At 41.7% G+C, this 19,675-nt stretch overlaps 1 protein-coding gene across 1 annotated transcript in view; it reads left to right on the forward strand.

Annotated features, from left to right (window-relative positions):
* Positions 1 to 19,675, forward strand: part of osbpl6 (oxysterol binding protein-like 6) — a 99,923-nt gene that overhangs the window by 73,539 nt on the left and 6,709 nt on the right. The window contains exons 14-18 of the mRNA XM_078228483.1: positions 447 to 584; positions 2,943 to 3,006; positions 11,214 to 11,292; positions 15,948 to 16,092; positions 17,065 to 17,209. Of these exons, the coding sequence (XP_078084609.1) occupies positions 447 to 584; positions 2,943 to 3,006; positions 11,214 to 11,292; positions 15,948 to 16,092; positions 17,065 to 17,209 (571 nt within the window). The remainder of the gene's footprint in view (positions 1 to 446; positions 585 to 2,942; positions 3,007 to 11,213; positions 11,293 to 15,947; positions 16,093 to 17,064; positions 17,210 to 19,675) is intronic.

Consider the following 19,675-nt stretch of genomic DNA (forward strand, 5'->3'; position numbering starts at 1 on the left):
GATCAGTCCTATTGCTTTGTAACTGAATGTCCTTGTTAATTTAAGCATTTTACTGGTTGTTCTGATCCATTTTTTCTGTTGAAAAAAAATTGACCTTTGTAAAGTTCGGTGTTTGATAAGTAATGTTGCTGTCGGTATTAAAACAGTGATTGTAACGTTACTATTGTTATATCGAGCTTGCATATCTCAAGACAAATGCTGATATTGTAAATTAAAATACAATTTACTAGAACACAATTTACAAAATGAAACTCAACATTTTGTCCCTACTGGTGTCTAAAACTGGAACCTTTGTTCCTGTGCCATAATTTGACCTGAGTAATTTTGTGAACAAAAGCTAGATTGATAAATATTATATAACTGAAGTTATGATAAATTTGTGAATGTACATTCTGCATGTTTATGGCTTTATCTATTCCTATCTTCATTCTGACCTCAATTTCTAGGTTATGGTTGCGACGTTTGCAGTTTCAGGATATGCTACAACATATTACAGAGCTACGTTTAAACCCTTTAATCCAGTGCTTGGGGAAACATATGAATGTATTCGAGAAGACAAGGGATTCAGGTTTTTTGCTGAACAGGTATGATTCATATCCTAATCCATTGCTCTATAAATCTTGATTGATCTCAAAGTGAAAACATTTTTTTTTTAAATTCTCAGCTGTTCTACTTGGTTTTTAAATCATCATAAAGATCTTTTCAATTACATGGTAAAGTGAAGAAATATAACGTCAAACTTTCTCCACAGATCTAACATTGTATATCTCAAAATTCTAAGAAGTGTAAAGGGACCATGAATAAAATATAACCAGTTTGTCAATTGAAAGATATCATCTTCAATACAGCAACTCGAAGTCGACAGTGTTTTATTGTTAATCTTAAAGAATTAAACATATAAGGGTTGAAATTTGTCTGGCTTGATCCGAGGGCACTGCGTGAGCAACCCAAACCAGAAACTTGAGGCTGGCCAGGTTTGGTTGAATGTTGTCTTGATGTCACTTCTCTTGTTTGGATCAAGGCTGTGAATGAGGTCAAAAACTGACTGAAGGATAGTGAGAAAATTATTGAGATTAAGGTTACTTGATAGCACTTATGATTACTATCCCATAATTTTGCTGATATCTGAAGGGAAGTTGATAGGGTGGTAATTGGTTGGGTGAGGATTATATTGCTTTTGTTGGTAGGACATATTGGGACAATTTTCTATGTTGGATAATTGCGATTGTCATAGCTGCACTGACTGGCTTGACTCCGGAGCCAGCTAGTTAAGGAGTGCAGATCTTCAGCACAGCAGCTAGGTTATTATCAGAGCTCACAGCCTTGCTGTGTTCAGTACACTCAGACACTACTTAATCCATGTGGATTCAACTAGATTGGCATCTATGATCGTGGAAACTTTCAGATGAAGCAAATTAGGATTTTTCACTGGGCACAATTGAAGATACTTTAACAGCTCAAACTTGCCTTTTGTATTTATTCTGAACTGCACTATGATGGAGGTTGGGGATATTCAGGAGCTGTGTATCACCATTCTTGACTGCATGTGATTGAATGTCACAAACCCGGTTGATGTTATCTGCGAGGGTGTACCAACTTTGAAACACCAATTTGTGGTGGTGCATAGTTTTTTTTTACAGGAATAGTGTAAGGAGCCATGTGCAAGACTCAGTGAGAACAGTTACCAGCCTAGTCATAGTAAAACACTTATTAAAATATTATTTATTACAATAAAGAAAAGATATTTATCCACAAACAGGACTATAATGATCTAAGACAGTTATGTACGGATACTAAATACACCCACACAGGTTAAGTAGAAATTAACTCTTTTGTTTCAAAGTACATTTACAAGATCTGAACTCTTTCAGGACTTCCCTCTTCTTAAACAAGGTCCAATTCAATAAATCTATAAGTAAAGGCCAGCTTGTAGTTACCACACTGTACACAATTGAGTAGTAATGCTGGGGAATGTCTCTTGATTCAGCGAAGATTTAGTTTTAGCTGTCTCCACGAAGGTTTCTGCACTCTTGCTTCTGGTCTGCTAGCTAGAACCGGCTTACAGGCTGCGAGATGGAAAACCTGCCCCTCAAGCTGCTAGATGGAATCTGCCGCCTGCTTCTACAAATAAATTGCCAATTATACAATTGTCTGTCCCCATGGCTTCTAAAGTAAAAAGTTTATTTATTAGTCACACGTAGGCTTACATTCACACTGTAATGAAGTTACTGTGAAAATTCCTATGAGTTCTAAAAGATTAACATATGTGTCTCTTCCCTGGATGCTGCTTTTGCTTCACTCAGTGCTTGCTCCAAATAGTCTTCAACTTGGAGCAACAGTGATTTTTTTAGTAGAAGGCTAGTAGATGAGAATCCACAGGCAGTTTCTTTGCCCTTCTTAATACCAGCTCACAGCTTATCGAATTCAAATTCACAATTTAGCTGAATAGAATTTCAATTCAACACGATGCCGGAAGTCTGAAACCAGGTTCTGACAAAATTGACTTGTCATTTCTGTCCATAGATGCTATCCCTGATTTGCTGTGTGTCTCCAGCAAAGCATGTTTTTATCGCCAATCATGACATCAGTTCCATAATAAATACCCTATGTCTGTGCAAACATTCTGTCAGCATATCTTATATAATTTACTATGTCTACATGTAGAATGGGAAGCTAACTATGTAAACTTGGCATGCTGTAGCTGCATCCTTCAGCCAGTGGGAGTGCTACAAGTTTACAGTAGCAGTTTTCAATATTTGCAATATTGTTGGCACCCAATACCTTCAATGTTTCTGCAGTTATGAAAGATTTGATAATTCTTATTGCTCCTAATTTCCTTTAAAGAAGGAATGTACATAAAGAATGTGTGTATTGTACAATAAAGAAAGTAACTAGATGGTCCTTTCCGTTTTTAAAATATCTTTCCAAATTTTATTTTACAGGTCAGCCACCATCCACCCGTCTCTGCCTGCCATTGTGAATCAAAGAAATTTGTCTTTTGGCAAGGTATACACTTTTTAAAAAAAATACATATTTTTAAAAACAGGAATTGAGATTACATTTTCCACAATTGAGATGTGAAGTTAGTAGGTTGGATATAATTCTATGTAGGCTGGGTAACTCTAAGGGCTGCAGCGTTGGATCGCTGGAAATGTTTTTGAGTTCTCACCTGAATGTTTATTTTTACACCGCCTTCTCTTTTTATTGCTGATTTGATATTTTTCATGGATTTATAAAAGAACATGGTGCTAATGCATGTGATGATTGATGGCATTTGTTGTGGTGGTGTTCATAGAATCTGGAGCACATGTTAAGCGCTAAACTGACCTAATGGTTTTAAACTGCTAATCGGGTATTTTGTCCAAGGAAGTAGTCTAAATCCTATGATCAATTAAGTTGATCTTGGCATTGGATGTTTCTCCAGACTGGTGGCTACTTAGTCCTTTTCCTTACTGAAAAGCCCAAATTATCGCCAGGTCACTTACTTGTATTCTTCTAAAGTATCATTTCTGAAGTTGCTGGAAAGCATTGGGTGCAGGGCCTTTTTTAATGCATCAATCATTAGAAGTCTGATGGTGTGCCTCATGGTGAGGCAGATGCTGGGGTGTGTGTGACTGCCAAAAGGTTTATATCGCCACTGAAAGAAACTAGTAAGAGATCAATTTAGACGGTGGAATATTTGTTTCCAGTTTGTTCCTGTTTCTTTCACCACTGAAATGAAATAAGTCAGTTTTTCATTTGAATATCAACCCTGCTTCAATAAATGGTTAGCATTGCTGCCTCAGCGCCAGAGACCCAGGTTTGAATCCGGCCTTGGATAACTGTGTGGAGTTTGCACGTTCTACCCATACGTGCATGGGTTTCCTCCAGGTGCTCCAGTTTCATCCCACAATCCAAAGATGTGCGGGTTAGAGGAATTAGCGGGATAAATATGTGGGGTTACGGGGATAGTGACTGGGTAAGATGCTCTATTGGAGAGTGGGTGCAGACTTGATGGGCTAAGTGGCCTCCTTCTGCACTATGGGATTCTACTGTTCTATGATTCTAAATCTTTACACATCTAATGAGAGAGTGTGACTCTTTACTGGTAGTGGTATTGGTAGACATCCCATTGTTTAAATATATCGAAGCTGACATCTTGGTATCTTGGCAGTTGCGGTGGATGGTCAGTACAGGGTGTTTCTCCGCTTTCACCCCTTTGCAGTTCACTGAGGGTTGTTCATCATGGCTTCAGCTATGTGGCAAAGCAAAAAGATAGGCTCTGAGGATTAGCTCAGCCAGTATGGGGTTTGAATCCGTGCTGTGCCACACCCTTAGTTAACTAAACTAAATGACTCCTTTTTTCACTTGTACAATTAATTTGATTGAGGTTTGACATTTCACAGCAAGAGCTGAGAAATGTACCAAAAATAAGAAAAGTTCACTTCAGTGTTCAACTTTCCTTCCTTGCCAACGTGGCATTTGGAAAAATATGGGGTTGATTCTCTCGTTGGCCGATTTGTGGGGTTCGCGCTGGGCGTCCCGCCCCAATAGCATCTCCCAGCACTGGATTCCAGGCGGTGTCAACTTCATGCCGGAGATCAGCAGGGAGGTGCTAAGACCATTTAAGTGGTCAATTTAATATAATTTAAATGTAATTAGTGGGCCCGGGACTGAAATCTCCGGGCCTGCTAGTATCTCCCACCCACTCCCCCCCAGCAGAGTGGTTCACTCCTGCGGGGATTACAGTAGCTCCCCACTAATGGGGAACTGGCGGCCCAATCCCACTGGAGTGAAGAGGGATAATCGGGGGCTCCCAGATGGTCGGGCGTGGGGGTGCCCCCTGGGCAGTGGCACCTTGGCAGTGCCAGCCTGGCCCCCTGGCACTGTCCAAGGGGCAAAGTGCCAATGCTCTGGGGGGCACTTTGGCACTGCCCAGCAGGTATTGCTGGGACTGATTGGGCAAGGCCTGGTGGGCCAATCGGTGAGGGTGGGGGTCCCGCTGCCACTCTGTAGACAGGATCAATGGGAGAAGGATGGAGGCCGGCAATCAGGGTGGGCTGGTTGGGGTGTGGGGTCGGAAATCCGGGAAGGGGAGGCTGGGGATCGGGGCGGGAGTGAAGGGGAGGTTCGGGAATGGTCAGGGGCCAGCAATCGGGCCGTGGGGGGTGCAGAGAGCCGGTGTTGCAGGGATCGTGGGGCTGGCCAGCAATCTGGAGGCCGGCAGTGCGGGGCTACTGCGCATGCGCCGATCTCGACACTGACAGATCAGTGCATGCGCAGTGGCCCACTCAGCGCTATGCTGCCGGTTTCTCCAGCAGGAATAGGACCCGTCCACTGATTTTTAATGATATGCACGCCAGTGCCCTCTGCAGTGCAGTGTGTGGGAGATTCTTATCTGAACTCCCACTGAAAAAAAACAGCGTGAATTATTCCAATTTTCACAAATTCGACACCAAGCATTGTTTTGGGCGAATTCAGAGGTAAAAGTCAGCATATATATTTGTTCAAGGGAAGTGTGTTTGACTAACTCGATTGAGTTCCCTGCTGAAGTGATGGGGAGGGTTGATGCTATGTATATAGGTTTTCAAAGGGAAGTTGATAAAGTACCACACAATAGATTTGGGAACAAAATTGAAGCCCAGAGATTAAAGAGGTAGTAGCTACGTGGATGTGTAATAGGTTGAGGGACCGAAAGCAGAAAGTACTGGTGAGATGTTCGACGGAATTATGTCACCTCACCCTCCATGGAATTGGAGCGGATGAGGAGCGGACAACAGAAATGTCCGTTGACGTCGGGCAGGAATTTCTGGTCTCACTTGAGCGAGGCCGTAAAACCCCACCCAGGTTGTTTGCAGAATGGAAGTAAGTGTTCGGTGATATCCTCCAGGTTGGGACCATTGCTCTTTTTGATATCATATTTTTGACCTGAATCTGAGTATAAGGACGTACTTTCAAAGTTTGTTGAAGCAAGCATCAAGGTGGATAGAAATGGACACCAGAAGGAAATGGAACGGTAAAATTGACAGACACACAGCAGATGAACTTTATCGCAGAAAAGTGAACAATTTTGGGAGGAACATAAACTGAATGATATAATTTTACAGGAGAAGCAAGAACAGAGACTCGGGGTGGAGGTGCACAAGTCTTTGAAGGTCTCAGGACAAATTAAGAAGACCATTTACAATGTTTTATGGAGGCCCTGAGTTTATAAATAGAGATATAGGGGCTGGAGTTTTCCGGAGTTGAGGAGTCTCCGCAGACCTTCAAAAATGGCAGCCGGGACATGATTCTGGAAGGCTTGGCTCCATTCCCAGCATCACTAATGTTGTCAAGGCCTGCACACCACACTTATGACCTGGCCATCTTTATTGTAGGGAGAGGCGCCTCCTGGAGATTTTGTGGAGTTAGGCCAGCTTTTCAATAAGTTGTGGTTCATGGTCCCTCAGGATGGATGAGGGAATCTTTTAAAAGGCAAGTTTAAAAGGTCTAACGTATACACCACCAGCCACCCCCAATAGTCCCTCATACATTCTGTGCTAACATATTCCCCTCCACTCACTCCCTATCACCCCTCATACCCCCATGCCAACCTATACCCCACCACCCATCTCCAATGGTCCTCCCTCCCCATGCCAATCTAAGCATGTGTATGTATTCTGAGCAGAACCAATGAGCCTTATTGTAACAATGTTATTTGGGAAAGAGCTTTAAAAAAAAGTCAACCATTCATAAATTTCTTACAAAACCTCACTTTACCACAGTCATATAAAAGTGTCAATCCATTATCTCTTCAAAGTATTAATAGAAGTAACTGCACACACTTGATTCTCTTTATCTTGTGTAAATAAATATTGAGCAAATGAGCATTTGAGAAATAGATCTAACAGAGAAAACTGTCAATCAAGAAATTCCCTTGGGCACAGTTGTTTCAACAGATTAATGTTAATTAATACTCTGAGTCATTCTGGCTAAATGGGCATTGAAGTGCCATTGGTGGGCATGGAGGGAATGAGGGGCCATTAGGTGGAGGTGCATAGGCTTGCATGAGTGACATGAGAGGCCAGTTGAGTTGGGTGGGAGTCATAAGGTGGCATGAGTTGGCAATCATAATTTACTACATAATTGTTTTTTAAAGTAAAGTTTGTTTAGTAGTCACAAGTAAGGCTTACATTAACACTGCAATAAAGTTACTGTGAAATTCCCCACACTCCGGCGCATGTTCGGGGCAATGCGTCAGACTGTGGGAGGAAACCGGAGCACCCGGAGGAAGCCCGTACAGACATGGAGAGAACGTGCAAACTCCACACAGACAGCGACCCAAGCTGGGAATTGAACCTGGGTCCCTGGCGTTGTGAGGCAGCAGTGCTAACCACTGTGCCACCGTGCCACCTCCAGTTCTTTTGACAATCGCTTCAAATCTTTATCCTCTGGTTACTGACACTTCTCTATAGGGAACAGTTTCTCCTTATTTGCTCACCAAAACCCTTCATAATTTTGAACATCTCCATCAAACCTCCTCAAAAACATGTCTACTCTCGAAATGAATTCCCAATTTCTACCGTATTTACTTTTAACTGAAGTTTTCTGTCCCTCATACCTAGAAAATCTCTACCACACTCTCTCTAATATCAGGACATTTTTTTCTAAATTGTTGTGCCCAGGAATGGATGTAATGAAACCAGCTGAGACCTAACCAGTCTTTTATAAAGGTTCAGCAAAACCTCTCTGCTTTTCTACTCAACGGGCTGGATTTTCATCCTGGCGTCAGAAGACTTCCAGGCTTGATGCACCCAACTCGGGAGAAAGTGCCTGCAAAGGCATGATGTTCTGGATTAGTACTCTCTGACCCCGGACATAGTTCATAATTCAGAGGCAGTCACAGGGTTGGCTGTTTAAAAGGCTTGCTTCAATGCCATGGGACTTCATCCCAGTTACAATAAAACAGAAAACCGCCCTCTAAACCCTCATCTCCTCATCACACACACACTCCCTGGGTTCCCAGTGGAGAAGCATCAGTAACCAAAGGATAAAGATTTGAAGTGATTGGCAACAGAGCTGAAGGTGGCATGAGAAAATAAACAATTGTGTAGTGTAACCTGGGCTGCAACTGTCTGAAAGCAGATTAAATAACCTTCAAATGGAATTGGACAATTGCTAAAGGGTGGACATGTGCAAGGCAATGGAAAAAGAGCAGGGGGGTGGGATTAATTGGGCTGCTCTTTGAGATTTGGCACAGGCACAATCACCTGTTGGCTGTCTGTTGTATCATTTTGTGAAGCCAATTTCAAGTTTCAGCCATGGCACCCGAGTTAGGATTGACACCGGCACATGCTACTCCTGATGTTTCTTTATTGTCAGATTTCCTGTGACATGACGTAGTTAATGATTAAGTTGTTACAATGGGAAGCTTCTTGAGCATGAGGCAGGTGGTGGATGGAAGGAGGGGTTCACTTAATCAGTTTGAGTCTTCGAAAGGAATTTTTGAGAAAGTTAACCCATCATGTGCTGGAAGTAAGTAAATAAATATCTGCATATCATGAGATATATAGAACTTACTTCCATCTTTTCTAAGTTGCTAAACTTTTTCTGCCAGTACATTTGCCGAGATTTTTCTCACAATGGAGAGCCTCTTCATAATGGCAGAATAGGCTCAAATCCAGGAATCCCCCAAACACAACACATACCATTCTCACAGGGGCGAGAATGGGCCCAGGTTGGAATTTGCTCGTGTGCACGTTACAGAAGCAGCTGCCTGTAGAGATTTTTTAATAAAGTCTGCAACAGACACTCAGCATGGTGTGTTTGTGGTGGATACTGGGTGGATTGGCATGGTAGGTGTCAGGGCAAATTGTGGTTAGTGGGGTCATGGGTTGGCATGAGGTGGCACTAAGTTGGCAGAAGGTTCAAAAAATTCCATGAGTGGTGGGTGGGGCATAGGTTAGCATAGGACTTATAAAGAGTCATGGGAGTAGGCAGAAAGGACATAGGTTGTCATGGAGGGTATGAGGGTCCGTGGGGTGGGCAAAGGCACGAGGTAACATGGGTTGGCATGGGTGGAGCATGGGAGGGACTGGGGGGGGGGTGCGAGTTAAGTGCTGAAGGTTGAAGGGCTGTCTAGAGTACAAAGGCAGCCTTTCTGCCCAGCCTGCCTTCGCACTCGGCATCCTCCGCACTCATTGTGGGGTCAGCTGGCCAAACTCCCAGGGAATACTGCCCCGACTGAATTAAACTTTGATGTCTCGTCAGACACTTTTAGGAGTCAGGCTTGCGGAGTCAGGAATTGTCCTGACTCTGTGCACCCGCGCACAGATGGAAATCTAGGCCATTGTGTAACTACAATTTTTTGGTAGAATAAAACTATTTGAATGTAGGACTTTTAATTATAATCTGCCTGCAAAATTAAATAGCATTCAAGTGCCTATAGAATTTCCAGTTATGTCAGTCAAACTTTCAATGTTTTGCTATTGATTGATTTTGTTGGGCTTCATTTGTTACCCAGGTAATCTGATATATTCTCATTATAAATGGTTGCTTCAATGTAGCAATCTTGAAAATGTTGTTGGAAAATTAAAAAAGTGTAATACCTGATGGCTGGAATTCTGTGGCCCACAAAGAGCAGGATGACAGGCGGGCACAGGGCGTGTGTAATACTGATTTAGAATTTTATGTTTGGGGCGGGGAGGGAATGCCTTGGTTGGGGAGGTGGGGGTGGAGTTTCTGTAGGACACAGTGGCCTAAAAAGGAGGAATCCCACTGGCCTGGCCGGGCTGGACGCTTGGCACCAGGTAAAATCTCAGTGGGGGCAGGGAAAGGCCTGTAAGTGGCCATTAATTGGGGGATGGGTGCTGATCAAGCTTTGTCCTGGATGGTATCATGTTTCGAGTGTTGTTAGAGCTCCACTGATCCAGGCAAGTAGAGAGTGTTCCATCACGTTCCTGACTTGTGCCCTGTAACTGTTGGTCGGCTTAGAGGAGTCAGGAGGTGACTTGAGTTACTCAAAACAGAATTCCCAGCCTCGGACCTGCTCTTATAGCCACAGCATTTATATGGCTAGACCAGTTAAGTTTCTGGTCAATGGTAGCTCCCTCAGTATATTGATGATGGAGGATTCAGCAATTGTAATGCTGTTGAACACTGGGGCAGATGAGTAGATTCTTTCTTGTTGGAGATGGTCATTTCCTGGTACCTATGTGACACAAATTATCTGCCTCAGTCTGAATGTTGTCCAGTTTATGCTGTATGCGGACATGGCCTGTATCTGAGGAGTTGCAAATTCACACAGTGCAAAACACCAGGCTTGGCATGTTCTTAAAAAATTAACTTTGTCAACTACAGAAATGGTCAATAATGTAACAATACAATGGGTTATATTTTGTTGCAACTGGGTACCTAACGGCATCAGCTCTTAATTAAACTTTTGCCCTGTTGCTTTCAGCTCAAAACACCTTACCAAGTTGCAGCGAGGGAAATAGGGCATCTGAAACCTGAGTGAACAGAGCAACTAAAAGACTATTTCCTTAATCAGTCAAATTAAAGGATTGGGAAATAAACAGTACAAGAACTGAGAAGGAAGTATAAATTAAAATGGTTGAATTCAAGGTTAAAACCGGTTCGGAGAAATGATTGGATTAAAAAAGAGACAAAGGAAAGGTTTATAAAGATATTTTGCCTTTTTAAAATCTTCAACATTTAATAGTTGAATGAATGAGACTTCCCATTTTGAATAATTAATCTTCAGTGCCAGAGAGATTGATTGGCAATAACTAACAATTGTCACATAGTTAAAAGGGTAGTTATACTTGTAATCACAAGACTTTTGAAACAAGTTTAGTTCTTGTCTGCTCTGTTAATACTACAACTTCACAACATTCATTGCACATCGAGGGAGGTGACAAAATAGCGTTTTTGTAAAACTAACGGTGGATTCATGCAGCCTGGGCAACTTTTGATCATTGACATTTAACTGAGCGCTGCCCCACACTTGAAGTTGCTGTGCCATTTCTGTATAAATTGCAACAAGCGCCATTAACCTCACTTATTCTGACGGCAAACTCTGGCTCAATCTCCCAGTCAATGGTGACAACTGGCAATGAATTTCTTTTCAAGTTCTTTATATGTAAACATGGTCATTTTTTTGTTTAGTGTAAAATTAACATGCAGTGATATGTATCTGTTAAAAAAACAATGCATGCTTTGAATTTCAATTATCATCAAACTTCCCATTGTTTCAGATATCAGATGGAAGAATAAATTTTGGGGAAAATCTATGGAAATACTTCCAATAGGAAGAGTGAATGTCATACTACCTAAGTGAGTTTCATATTTAAAATCAAAGCAAAATACTGCGGATGATGGAGACCTGAAGTAAAAACAGAAAATGCTGGAAAAACTCAGCAGGTCTGGCAGCACCTTTAGAGAGAGAAACAGAGTTAAAATTGGATTTAAAATGTTAATTCTGTCCCCCTCTCTCCACAGCCAGACCTGCTGAGCTTTTCCAGAATTTTCTGTTTTTATTTGAGTTTCTTGTTTTTTGGTTTGTTCAAATGTCTAACCATGCGGCACTTCCAGCAAACGGCTTTTAGGAACGTTATCGCGCCAAACCTAACTGTGATGCCTGTTAGCTTAATGTGTACTTCCTGTGGAATTTCAGCCTGAGTATATTAAACGTACTTCTTCTTAATCAGTTTGCAAAATTGAGATTTGTTATATAATAGCCACTGTTTTTGAAACTTTAATTTTACTCTTTTTTTAAATATAACTGGAGGACTGCAGTGAGAATGGACAACTGGCCATTGCCAGTGGTAAAGAGGACCAACCTAGTGGGCAGAGGAACAGGAATGAGGCAGTGGTAGGGTGTAGTAGAGTCAGGGGAATAGACACTATTCTCTGCCATTGCAACAGAGATTTCCAAACGTTGTGTTACCTGCCCAGTGTCCAGGATAAGGATGTCTTGTGACTGGAGAAGATCTTGGATGACGAGGATCCAGTAATTCACGGTAGCACAGTGGTTAGCGCTGCTGCTTCACAGTGCCAGGGACCCGGGTTCGATTCCTGGCTTGGGTCACTGTCTGTGTGGAGTTTGCATGTTCTCCCTGTGTCTGCGTGGGTTTCCTCCAGGTGCTCAGGTTTTCTCCCACATTCTGAAAGACGTGCTGGTTAGGTGCATTGACCCGAACAGGCGCCGGAGTGTGGCAACTAGGGGAATTTCACAGTAACTTCAGTGCAGTGTTAATGTTAGCCTTACTTGTGACTAATAAATAAACATTAACTTTAACTTAACTTAATTATGGTTCAAATAGGAAGTAATAGCATAGCTATAACCCAGAATGAGGTTCAGCGACAAAGCGAGTTTGAGGAGCTGGGATCTAAATTAATAAGCAGAATCTCAAAACTTATAACCTTGGCATTACTGGCTGAACCATGTGCAAGTTGGCATTGGATCAAATAGATAGAGTTAAATGCATGGCTCCAACAGTGATGTGGGAGGAGGTGGTTTTGATGCGTGGGGCACTGGCATCAATACTGGGGAAATAAAAGAGAGCTGTTTCATTGGTAAGGGGTACATTTAAACCAGGCTGAGTTTAGTGTCCTAGCAAGCTAGAGATGTACTTTCATATTTAAATTAAAAAAGGAGGGAGGGCAGGGCCAGTTGAGGGGATATTTAGAAAATTAAAGTGAAAAGTTAAAATAATAGAGCAATGTAGCAAGTTGAGTAAAGATGAGCAGAATGTGAGAGGAAGGGGTAGAGAGCAGCACAATAGAGGTTGCCTCAGCGTCATAGGGAACAATGCATCATTGGTCACTTCTTGTATGGCATTGTTGTTTTAGAATTGCACTCGGGTGCTTTCCCTGTATGCACCCAAAGACTTTGGGCATAAGTCAGTCAGACAGGATGTTACAATGTCAGGATCTTAAACTTGGCTGATGCATATGCAGGCAATATGCGGAATTTTCTGTTTTTCTTTCAAAGTATTGCCTCAGGTGGGAAAAGCATTGCCTCAGGTAGGAAAAGTGGGTGGATTTTCTTGCCAAATTTTTAAACACTTCAGAGAAAAAAATGCTGGAGGTAGGTCCCTCGATGTCATGCCAGGCCAATGTAAAAAAAAAATAGGTGTGGCGTTTTTGACTAAGCTTTGCTAAGGCAAGGTTTGTGAAAGCTCTGTGTAGAGTTGCTGGGGCTATTTTTAGATAGTTGCTGCATACAGCAAGGCAGCAAAGATCAGTATTCTAGGCCTTGATCAATTGAACTTGTAAAAGCTTCTCAAAGTATGTAGAAAGGAAAAGAGTAGTGAAAATAAGCAGTAGACTTTTAGAGGCTGAGATCGGAGAAATTGTAATGGGGAATTAGGAAATGGCAGAGATATTAAAAATATATTTTGCATCTGTCTTCTCAGTAGAAGGCACAACAAGTATACTAAAATTGTGAGTAACCGAGGGCCTAATGGGAATGAAAAACTTAATTTAATTAATGTCAGTAAAGAACAACAAATGGGACTAAAAGCCGACAAATCCCCTGAACCTAATGGTTTACATTCCAGGGTTCTAACAGACCTACTGCAGATATAGTAGATTCACTGTTTGCAATCTTCCAAAATAAATCGATTCTGAAATGCTGTCGGTGGATTGAAGTTGGCAAATGTTGCATTTCAAATCACAAAATGAGGGATAGAGTAAACGGGGAGCCACAGGTTAGTTAACCTGACATCAGCCATCAAGAAAATGCTGTAGCCAATTATTTAAGTGGGTGTTTGCAAGGCATTTAGAAAATCATAATGTGATTGGGTAGTGACAACGTGGCTTTATGAATGGGGAACTGGGCTTGATAAATTTATTATGGTTTGTTATGGATGTAACTAGCAGGGTAAATAAAGGTGAACCAGTGGATGTAGCATATTTGGATTTCTAAAAGGCATTGGACAAGACACCACATAAAAGATTATTGCACAAGATGAGGGTTCTTGAGGGTAATATATTAGTAAGTATGGATCATTGATTAACAGAGAGCAGAGAGGCATTTTCAAATTGTAACTGGTGGAGTGCTGTAAGGATATATTAATGACTTAGATGAAGGAACTGCGAATAATGTATCCAGGTTTGCTGACTATACAGAACTAGGTGGGAACTAGAAGGAGGATGCAAAGAGGCTGCAAAGAGATATGAAGAGGTTAAGTGAATGGACCATAAGGTGTTGAATGGACTTGAGCAAATGTGAGATTCACTATGGTAGGAAGAATAGAAAATGTTGAGAAGCTTTTCTAAATGTTGAGAAACTTTTAAATGTCGGTGTTCGTAGAATCCATACAATGCAGTAGAGGCCATTCAGTCCATCGAATCTGCACCAATTCTCTGACAGAGTAACTTACCGAGGCCCTATTCCTGTAACCCCCCACATTGACCATGGCTAATCTACCTAACCTACCCATTTTTGGACAGTAAGGGGCCATTTTTGGACACTAAGGGGCAGTTTAGCATGGCCAATTCACCTAACCTGCACACCTTTGAACTGCGGGAGGAAACCGGAGCACTTGGGGAAAACCATGGGAAGACACAGGGAGAATGTGCAAACTCCACACACACAATCACCCAAGGTGGATTTGAACCCAGGTCCTTGGAGCGGTTCTAATAGTGTTCAGAGCAATTTACATATTCTCATACAAGAAACAAACTTAACATGCATATGCTGCAAACGATTGGGAAGGCAAATGTTATGTTGAGCTTTATTGCAAGAGGTTAGAATACAAAAGAAAGGAAGTCTTGCTACAATTGTACCAGGCTTTGGTGAGACCACACCTGGAGTACTGTGGGCAGTTTTAGTCTCCTTATCAAACAAAGGATGTGCATTGAATTGATTCATGAGACATGAAGATTGTCCGACAATGAGAGATTGAGTAGATCTCTAGACTTTAGAAGAATGAGAGGCGATGTCAGTGAAAGGTATAAGATTCTGAGAAGCTGTTTCTCGTGGTTGGGTAGCCTATTATCATTTAGGTAAACTGGGATAGCAATAGTATAAAGGCCAGGTAGGGAGAAGAGTTTCTGAAGACTGTTCAGGAGAATTTTCTTGATTATGTTTCCAGTCCAATAAGGGAGGAGAGATTGCTGGATCTGGTTCTGGGGTGAAAGGTGGGTCATGTGAATCAAATGTCAGTGGAGATTTATTTAGGGAACTGTGACCAACATATCATTAGGTTTAGATCAGCCACGGAAATGGACTAGGAGCAATCTAATGTAAAAAATACTTAATTGGAGGAGGGGAATTTTCAGGGGTTTGAGAACAGAGCTGTGCAGGATAAATTGAAATGAAAGATTGTCGGGCAAAACTGTAACGGAACTGCCTTAAGAAGAGATGGTTCAGGTACAGTTGAGGTACATTCCCACGCGGGGAAAAGGTAAGGCAACAAAAGCCAGAGTTCCCTGGACGAGGAAAGAGAGAGATAAAAGAAAATGAAAAAGGGCGACTATGTCAGATTTAATTTTGATCATATAATGAGGACCGGGCTGCCTACAGAAAATTTGACAGAGCAGCGGTAAAGGAAATGAGAGGCAAAGAGAGAATATGAGAAGAAGCTGGCAATTAACCTGAAAGGGAATTCAAAAGTCTTCTATAAGCATATAAATAGTAAAAGGGGCAAGAAGAAGGCCAGGCTTTTTCTGACCTGTTCCTCTACTGTAGGTACTGAAGCTAAATAAGTATTTAGTATGTCAACCTTTTCCTTATTTTCATTGACATTACCATTATCAGAGGCACATTTCTTCTGTTTTCCTCATGTACTTGTAATAGGTTTTGCATTGATTTTGATATTCCTTGCAACTTGCTTTTCATACTCCTTTTTATAGTGTTTACTATTTTATTTGTCAGCCTAGTCATTTGAACTAGGAAACCACATATGTATTATATTTCCTCATGTTTTTGCTACCAGCTAAATATAATTGTATAATTGCAGAATAATTACTTGATATTTTAGATATGGTGATCATTTTGAATGGAACAAAGTTACCACTTGTATACACAACATCCTTAGTGGGCGTCGTTGGATAGAACACTATGGAGAAATCACCGTTAGAAACACAAAGAATAATGCGTGTATTTGTAAACTGACTTTCATTAAGGTAAATGCAGATACATTTCCATTAATATAAAAAGACTATTCTTGATTGAATGCAAAAAGTCAGTTGTGTAATTGTATGGAATTTGTCTGTGAAAATGTTTCTCAAGGATGCCTTTTAATTATAACGAATCCATTTATATTTATTGCATAATAACATTCAATTTCTGGAATTATGAAGCACAGTTTGGTTTTGATATTAGAAGTACTTTGCTTGATCTAAGCATTGTTTGAGGCTGCATCATGCTGATATTCGCCCACTACTGGTGTAATATGGCACATTCTGCACACCAAGGAAGCAATGTTGGAAAATGATTAGATAGGAGAGGACGAAATAGAGCTAACTACAGAAGCACAACCACTGTATAATAATGGCACCATAATGCGATTTCCTGCAGTGTTTTTTTTTGTGTGTACAATGTTTTCTAGTAAATACTGACTTCCTTCATCGTTTTTTACGCAGAGGGTAGTGAGTGCCTGGAACTCGCTGCCGGGGGAGGTAGTGGAAGCAGATACGATAGTGACTTTTAAGGGATGTCTTGACGAATACATGAATAGGATGGGAATAGAGGGAGATGGTCCCCGGAAGGGTATGGGGTATTAGTTCAGTCGGACAGCATGGTTGTTGCAGACATGGAGGGCCGAAGGGCCTGTTCCTGTGCTGTAATTTTCTTTATTCTTTTGTTCTTTGACTCTGATCCTGAATTTGATCAAACTTGAACGCATTTATGAATAATGTTTCAACATTGGAATTATTGGCACGTATTGTGCAGCATTAACTCTAATGTATGTTTAAAGTGTGTTACATATTTAATACATTTCTCTTTGCTTTGCAGTGGTGAAAAATAAACTTAGTTTAAATATGCAATTGTAGAAGAAAAATGGTTGCCTTATTTCAAAAATAGAGCATCATAAATATTAAAGGGATCGGTGTTTGTTTATCAAATAATCATATTTCTTCCCTTTACTTACAAAGGGAAATTACTGGAGCTCAAACGTAAATGAAGTCCAAGGACTTGTGATGGATCAGGAAGGGAAGGTAGTACGCCGACTGTTTGGCAAGTGGCATGAAGGGCTGTATTGTGGAGTTGCACCCTCTGCCAAATGCACATGGAGACCAGGTGAATTCATTGATGAGTGATATATCACAGTGCAAGTTTTAGAGTTCAACATATAGAGTGTGAACTGATTAAATTAGTGAAGACAAAGAACTGACATTTAGAGCAACAGCAACATCATGCATCTTATTTTGAGACCACAACCACTACCTCATTTTCTGGTTCCTTATTATTGGCATTTTCAATTATAATTTCAATAAGTAGATCAGATTTCCACAGTAACCACTTAGATCCTTGGGTATGTTGCGATTTAGGACACCTTTGCTTTTTTCAAAAAGTAAAGTTCTATTGTGAAAACAATAACCAAAAAAACATTTTACATTTTAGTAACTGGAAGGATATTCAAAACAACAGGAGTAACCTTAACCTAACCCAAGCAGTGTGAATAGAGCAGGTTCTGACTGGATGCCTGTTTTACAGTTAAAGCCAGTGATGTGTAAAATTGGGTAACTTGTAAAATGGGTGTTTGACCCTGTTCTCATTGGACGGGTTAAGTATGGGCAGCACAGTGGGTAGCACTGCTGCCTCACAGCGCCAGAGACCCAGGTTCAATTCCGGCCTTGGGTGACTGTCTGGGCGTTCTCCCCGTGTCTGCGTGGGTTTCCCCCGGGGTGCTCCAGTTTCCTCCCACACTCCAAGAATGTGCTGGTTAGGTTGATTGACCATGCTAAATTGCCCCTCCGTGTCAGGGGGATTAGCAGGGTAAATACGTGGGGTAATAGGGATGGGCCTTGTTGGGATTGTTGTTGGTGCAGGCTCAATAGGTCGAATGGCTTCCTTCTGCACTGTAGTAATTCTATGATTTCTAAGTAAAATTGCATCCAAATTATCTGATCTCTTTTGGGAGCATATGAATATCCGTATATATCTTCCACACCATTTACATGTAGCACTTTCTCTGTTACAGTCCACTTCATGAGAGTTTCTGTTAAATAGAAGTTGAAAATCTCAGATTATTTTATATGCACTTGTCTGTTTACCTATGCAATTAGTTATATTATGTTGGCAGATGTGCTGTTTTCTGTGAATCCAATAAACCCTGACAGCAAGTGTACCTTCCCTTCCTAGCAGAGCCAAAGATGTCTCTCTTTCTCTCTGCCAGAGTATCACTTTCCTGTTGCTACTTGACATGTTGCCTCTATTACCATGACAAAGTGGTTTCGCTCCCTATCACTCCATCTTGTACGGCAGGGTTACACTTCTGTTCTCTAAATTGCTCCTGTGCACAGTGGGGAGGGGAAGAGGCATGACAGGGTATAATGTATTGTTTCCAGGAGTGGAACACTTTTGAAGTCATGTTTGTAGCCCGCCTTTGTTTTAATGCATTGTGATTAATTTTAATCTGAGAGGTGTATGGAACTAGCGAGGAACTATCATGTTGGTTATATCAGAACTTCTTTTGGTAGAAGGTGAGGTGAAAATTGAAATTGGAAGAAAGGTTTGCATAATATGAAAATTGAATAGCAGTTAGGAAATAGAATGAGAAGGGAAGTGTGTAGCTACAAGTCTGAGATGTGTGACGGTGGTTTGAATTTACATTGATAGGCAACAAGTTGGCTACAAGTTCAAATGTTCGGTCCAGAAAAGAGCATCATGCACTTGTGATAAGCATGTGTGCCTCCCTGGAATACTGTGCACAGTTCTGTCTCCTTATTTAAAACATAATATATTTGTCTTGGAGGCATAACAGGATTGTTTTGCAACAGGAGGCTTTTTCTACAATGAGGGGCTGATTAAATTGAGTCTGTTCTCTAGAGTTTAGAAGAATGAGAAGAGATCTCATTGAAACATACAAGCTTCTGAAGGGGCTTGACAGGGTAGGCACTGAGAGGTTGCTTCCCCTGGCTGAGGGATATAGAACAGATAAACACTTGTGCCTACTCAGCCTGACGGTTGGAAATATAAATGTTTACAGAGCAGTGGGCAAAATTTAATGGTTGTGACAGGGGCCCATTTACCAGCTCATAAACCAGTGGCTTCTCCGCCACGGCAATTTTCAAGAGGCACAATGGGGGTCCCACACCTTTCTGCCATTGGGTCTCCTGGCTCCTGTGAGGGCAATTTCCCCCAAGAATCACAGTGTGGGACATCCCAACTCAGAGTTGCTGGCCAGTCAGAGGCTGGCAGCCTTCCAGCACCAGCAACACCACTGGGAGCAGTGGCCACGGCAGTATTGCAGTGCAACCTGGGCAGACGATTGGTGATGGAGCCATAAGAGGGAGGCCAAGTGGGTGAGCAGGAGGAGACGGGGAGTTGACGTGAAGGAGGAGTATCTTATTCCATTCCCACCAGCAGGTGCCTCCTTTGAGCAGAGTGCCCAGCAAGGAGGAATCTCCCAGGTATTCCTGGCTGTAGGCCGATGTGACATGGCCCCCACTGTCACTGGTTAAATACCAGCAGAGGTGGTCACGTAAGGGCCTCAATTGCTGCCGGGTGAAAAGGCCATCCTTGAGCCTTCCTGTCTCAGAC

This window comes from Mustelus asterias, chromosome 14 (assembly GCF_964213995.1).
Source record: "Mustelus asterias chromosome 14, sMusAst1.hap1.1, whole genome shotgun sequence".
NCBI lineage: Eukaryota > Metazoa > Chordata > Chondrichthyes > Carcharhiniformes > Triakidae > Mustelus > Mustelus asterias.